Source organism: Limulus polyphemus, unplaced genomic scaffold, assembly GCF_000517525.1.
Source record: "Limulus polyphemus unplaced genomic scaffold, Limulus_polyphemus-2.1.2 Scaffold3651, whole genome shotgun sequence".
NCBI classification, from domain to species: Eukaryota; Metazoa; Arthropoda; class Merostomata; order Xiphosura; family Limulidae; genus Limulus; species Limulus polyphemus.
The window spans coordinates 53,826-60,229 of NW_013669261.1; the positions used below are offsets into that span (position 1 = coordinate 53,826).

General features: G+C 35.1%; 1 protein-coding gene across 1 annotated transcript in view; it reads left to right on the plus strand.

Annotated features, from left to right (window-relative positions):
* Nucleotides 1-6,404, plus strand: part of LOC106469772 (protein bicaudal D-like) — a 46,865-nt gene that overhangs the window by 39,019 nt on the left and 1,442 nt on the right. Inside the window, exon 5 of the mRNA XM_022398331.1 lies at nt 6,096-6,377. Within this exon, the coding sequence (XP_022254039.1) occupies nt 6,096-6,377 (282 nt within the window). The remainder of the gene's footprint in view (nt 1-6,095; nt 6,378-6,404) is intronic.

Consider the following 6,404-nt stretch of genomic DNA (forward strand, 5'->3'; position numbering starts at 1 on the left):
TGTACTATGTTGTGTGGAACTATGACCCTTACTTCTAAGATGTACTATATTGTGTGAAACTATGACCCTAAGGCTGTTTGATTTGTTTTGTATTGTGAGGACGTATTTTGGAAAAGATATACGAGGCTGGAACGAAATACAACAACTTGCTGTCCCGAAGTGGTATTTAAGGGTTGTTTTATAAAGCGCAAAACAGCACACTATATAGATGGAACCCCCGAATTATAACGCCATAAGCTCTCAAGGTTATTGTATTTTCTATATTAAGTTTCAAAAGAGAATTATAGCTCATATAGTATATAGTGACGTAAAGAAAGTATCGGTAGCTTATTATTCTATAACACTTATTACTTTCTATCAAATAAATTTAATTTATTCCTTTTGAAATAAATATTAATAAACTCATTACACAGTCTCTGAAAGAGTAAAAAAAACACAAAAAAACATGATTTTTCTGCACTTAATTCTAGAGTCTGTTTCCAATTAAAGTATTTCAATGAAATGTCGAAGTGCTGTAGTGAAAAATTAAATAATTAGTTTGGTTTGGTTGTTGTTAAGTGCAAAGCTACACAATGGGTTATCTGTGCTGTGGGCTATCTGTGATGTGCCCACCATGAACTAAATAATTGATAATCAGATAACAATTTCCTGGTTTGTCTAAAATAAGGTGGGTTGTAAAATAACAAAATATTTCTTTGTTTGTTTTAAAGCACAAAGCTATACAATTAGCTACCTGTGCTATGATCATCGCGGGTGTCGAAACTCGATTTTTAGTGCTATAAGTCCAGAGACTTACCAATGAGCCATCGAGGAGGGAGCAATAACAAATGATATAAACATGCTTCTGAAAAATATTTTTTGTGAACGTTTCGGTTGTATAGAACCTTGAACAAGGTTTGTGTACAAACACACTCCATCTTCTTAAGAGTAGTACTAAAATTCATTACCAGTAATATATGACTAACATTCATGCAAGAGTGGGTAGCAGGCGTTCTACTTGTTGCTCAAAGTGCAAGAAAAAAAAAGTGCCATCAAAAGTAACAAAGAAAATCCAAAACAGTGATGAAAGGTGAAAAAAAAAGAGGAAATTCCTGTTTGTTGTTAAAGAAGTCAGAAAAGTGCATATTCCAAAGAGAGGCAAGAATAAAAAGTAAAAAAAAAAGGAAATTCCTAAAAATTGTTTAAAAGAATTCAGAAACGTGTTTATTCCAAAAGGAAACAGTGAGGAAATTCCTGAAAGTTATTAAAGAAGTCAGAAACGTAATTATTCCAAAGAACTGGATACATGTTTTACCATAGTTAATATCTCGTTATATAAGCGTTTCTGTTAAATTGTATTTTACATAGCAAATGAAAGTTTCATATTGTCGCTGTACATTTTATTACACACGTGTTTGATGGTACGCTATTGTAACGAATTTGTTGTTATGTATTTATTTTCAAATGAACGTTGTTTATATTAAGTTTATATATAGAAACATACATGGCTTATACTGTTAGATATGTACTGCGAAACTCCCGCCTATTCTCCAAAGTCGTAGAAGATTATCGAGAGTAAGAATCAACAATATATGAATATACGTAAACGTTTAAAATGTAACTTGCATTGTTACGTAAGACTGAAATTTCTAGAACGCCTCCACACAGGTATAAATATAACCAACGCGACGCGCCAAAAAGAGAGTGCCTATTATTAGTTCGCTATGATCGGTGTGCTATAAAACTTCAAAAGCTATAACTGTGATTTTGCTAACCCTTATCAACCGGAAAGTACAGACATTTGACCAGGAACGGTTACAAATTTCGAACGTCAGTGGATTCTCATCGGACGTTAGTATATTTCCGAAAGTATTACTTAATTCTCATCGGACATTAGTGGTTTTACGAAAATGTTATCTTACGTCGACGGTCCAACAATTCGGTGTCTGACAAAGCTAGTTAGCTTCTCGGCAATTGTACGTACATCGACTTCAAGTTAATTCGCTGGATATCAAGGAGACTCTGAACTAGAAAGAAGATTCTATGTTGTTTGTAAGTTAGTGAAATTATTGTTTATAAAACTTTGTTTGTGGTAATTATTCGTAATAATTGTTGTTGTAAATTATACTGTTATATATATTAAAACGTAATTGTATTAAAAAAAGTAAACTGTGTGTATCAATCTTGTTGGCAAATATTACAAACTGACTATATATCGTCATTTATTTAAATACTAAATCCAAAGTACAATTTAACTACTAAATTTAAATTATTTAACTCGGCTTCGGACTATTTGAAATTCTAATACGTAACACCATTATTTTGTGACTAAATCTTATTATTACAACCATTTTCACAAAACAACCATTGTAAATATGCATTATTCATAATTGGAGATTAACACTTGAATTTTTAACATATCATTAAAAGTGTGAAGAAAAATATTTGTTTTTCCAAGCATTGTTTGTTTTTTAATTTCGTGCAAACCTACACGAGGGCTATCTGCGCTAGCCGTCCCTAATTTAGTAATGTAAGACTAGTGGGAAGGTAGCTAGTCATCACCACCCACCGCCAACTCTTGGGCTACTCTTTTACCAACGAATAGTGGGATTGATCGTCACATTATAACGCCCCCACGGCTGAAAGGTCGAGCATGTTTGGTGTTACGGGGATTCGAACCCAGTCGAATTGCCAGTCGAGCGCCCTAACCACCTGGCCATGCCGGGTAACTTGTTTGTTTGTTTTAAGTTATGGACAAAGCTACACGATGGGCTATCTGTGCTCTGCCAACCACGGGTATTGAAACCCGGATTCTAGCGTTGTAAGTCCTCAGACATACCGCTGTGCTACTGGGGGGGCTCAAATACAGACAGAAAATATAATGACATGGTAATCGTAATTAATGCCATTACCCATTAATGTTATTAAATAAACTCTACGGTTTATAAGACTGAATGCTATTACCCATTAATGTCATTAAATAAACTCTACGGTTTATAAAACTGAATGCCATTACCCATTAATGTCAATAAATAAACTCTACGGTTTATAAGACTGAATGCCATTACCCATTAATGTCATTAAATAAACTCTACGGTTTATAAAACTGAATGGATATAGACAGAAAATATAATGACATGGTAATCGTAATTAATGCCATTACCCATTAATGTCAATAAATAAACTCTACGGTTTATAAGACTGAATGGATATATGAGTTTGAAAAGTTGTTTAGATAATTAACACATACACCAAAGTGAGCTATAACCAGAAAGAAACATACTCTCTTCTGGTAGTGAAACATGAACACAAAAATAAGGGCTTATCTATAGTCAAGGATGTTTGACTTTGACTTATTCCTTTCACTTGTTTTGATAAAGGAAATTGAAATTAATTAAAGACGTGAGGTAGCGCTGTTGCAGCTATTGAAATGGCTAGTTGGAGGGTATAGATATGCTAAATTATTTTCTTCATCGGTTACTGGGATTAGTAGGTGTTAATTATTGTGTTAAAAATTGAAATAACACAAACGTATTGGTTAAATGATGATCAGTTTTGTTGTTTGATATGAAATGAAATATTCTAAATTCTGTTTCCTTCACCCCTGGTGGTTAGGGGGCGCTTTACTCGCAATCTGAGGGTTGCGGGTTCGAATCCCCGTCACACCAAACATGCTCGCCCTTTCAACCATGGGGGTTATAATGTGACGGTTAATTCCACTATTCGTTGATAAAATGGTAGCCCAAGAGTTGGCGGTGGGTGGTGATGATTAGCTGCCATCCCTCTAGTCTTTCACTGCTAAATTAAGGACGTCTAGCGCAGATAGCTCTCGTGTAGTTTTGCGCGAAATTCAAAACAAAACAAACCTTCACACGTAATGGCTAACGGGATCAGACTGTGAATTTGAGGGTTCATGGTCCGTGGAAAAAAAAAATATTTAGCGCTTTGGGGCCGTGGATGTGTTATAAGAGTGATGGCTGAACCCAAATACCGGGCTCCGAGTAGTAACCGAAGAGTCGGCGGTGAGTACTGTTAACAAGCTGTTTTCATTCTAGTCTATAAGTTAAAAATTGACGTAAATAGTGTTAGTGTAGTTTTTAGCAAAACTATAAAAGAAATAAGCTTATGCTCCAATGGATTATGTAAAAAAAAAGTTAAATTCCTGAACGTTCTTAAAAAGTGGGAGAGTTATTTATTCTTCAAACAATACAACCTCGTTAGGGTATACAAACTAAATATAACATAGAAAAATAAGCTTTTTTACTGCCATACTTAGAAATAAACAATTCTACCAGTGCTAAGCTTATTTTTATATTCAATGTTAAAAACAAAAAAGACACAAGTTTTAATATCTTATTGCTTATTTGAAATTTTAACTGGTAATATTTGGGTAACTCCCTTTCTTCATACTGGTAGAGAATGCTTAATCCCACTGCAATGCCCTAGGGAAGATCTAGAAGGGATATAAAACTTGTAAAGAAACTTGTATTTAAATAACAATAAAAATATGTAACTTCATGCGCCTAACGGTAAATATCGTAGTGTGGAAAATGAAATAGTTTTAGCACGCGTGGTTCTATAATTATTTTATTTGGGAGGTGGAGAACTGTAAGATTACTTCGTCATATTAATCTAACTATAGGCTGTTATCCAACTGGTTATCTCCAAATCGATCTGATACGTGTAGACGATAGATCGTGGAATAACTAAGAATTAGGTAAGAAGCAATTGAGCCAACTGTCCACAGAACATAAGTTTTAATAACATTCCACACGTGTTGCTATAATAGTGTGAATTAGAATGTTAATAGTAGTTGGATGTGTCCCACAAAACAGCTTGGCCACCGTAAACGAGAAGATGTCTTACGATAAACCCGGAAACCGCATGCGATTGTGCCGTAAAAAAACAAACACAGTTCTGAGGAGCAGTTGATGAATACAAAATAACGCACGTTTCTGTTCCTAAACCTTCCCGCTCCCTCTCTGCGGCACAGACACGCGAAAGTTTTCTGGCCAGATATAATGTAGATTGCACGTTGTTTATAAATTATTTGGTTGTCCAATGAACTGGGAAAATTCGTGTTAAACTGTACTATCTTATTTTCTTAGCAAAAGCTACATTGGGCTAGCTGCTGTGTCCATCGCAGAGAATCGAATCGTGCCTTCTACCGTTGTATGTCCGTAAACGTACCGCTGTCTCACTGGAAGACAATACTTTATTTAAGATTAATGTTCGTATTCAGAAATTACATTCTATTTGTCTAGCAAATACAGACTACGTTTGTGGAGATAATACGTCGGTAATGAGACATAACACGGTTTTACACTTGTGTTAGGGCCGGGCGTGACTCATTAGTCAGTGTGCCGGACTGTGAGTCTAAACGTTCATATTTCGCGCCCCGTTGCTAAAAATTTGCGTTCCGTACTTTGAAACCCTGGGTGCGTTATAAGAGCGACGGTCAAATCCCACTATTCGATTCGACGAGTCTAAGAAAATTTGATTGGCTAGCTGTAATCCTTCTAGCCTATCGAACATAATCCTAGTTAATCTCTGCTCGTAAGTAAGAAAAAAAAAACAACAACAGTAAAAACACTTGGGTTATGATAATTTTAATATACAGATCATGGTATTTTATCACTCACTACATATTCCTTGGAAAAAAAAACAAAACATTTTTATATTTTATACTTTCTTAGATTCTTTAAAGATTTCGGAAGAAAGGTAAGGTGTATCTTCTGGGTTAAACTTCCAGGTTATCAGGTTACTTGTTTTATCCTGCGTGATTTTCTTACTTTCAAAGATGTAAATTCTTATGTATCTTTTATTTCGTTTTTTAAATTAATAATACTTGTATTATTTTTTCACTTTTTTAAATCTAGGTGAATGGTTTATAATTATAAATATTTATATACACGAAATAACTTTCCTTATCTTCAAAATGATCAGTTACTTACTCGATAATTAGACTCAAATTGTTAACTACGTTAACATTCTGTATATCTCTAAATAACTTTCCTTATCTTCAAAATGATCAGTTACTTACTCGATAATTAGACTCAAATTGTTAACTACGTTAACATTCTGTATATCTCTAAAGTGTTGTTTTTAAATATTAGAGAGTAGAGACTGTAGGAAGCCAACATCGAGTAGCGAGGACTGTAGGAAGCCAACACAGAGTAGCGAGGACTGTAGGAAGCCAACACAGAGTAGCGAGGACTGTAGGAAGCCAACACAGAGTAGCGAGGACTGTAGGAAGCCAACACAGAATAGCGAGGACTGTAGGAAGCCAACACGGAGTAGCGAGGACTGTAGGAAGCCAACACGGAGTAGCGAGGACTGTAGGAAGCCAACACAGAGTAGCGAGGACTGTAGGAAGCCAACACAGAGTAGCGAGGACTGTAGGAAGCCAACACAGAATAGCGAGG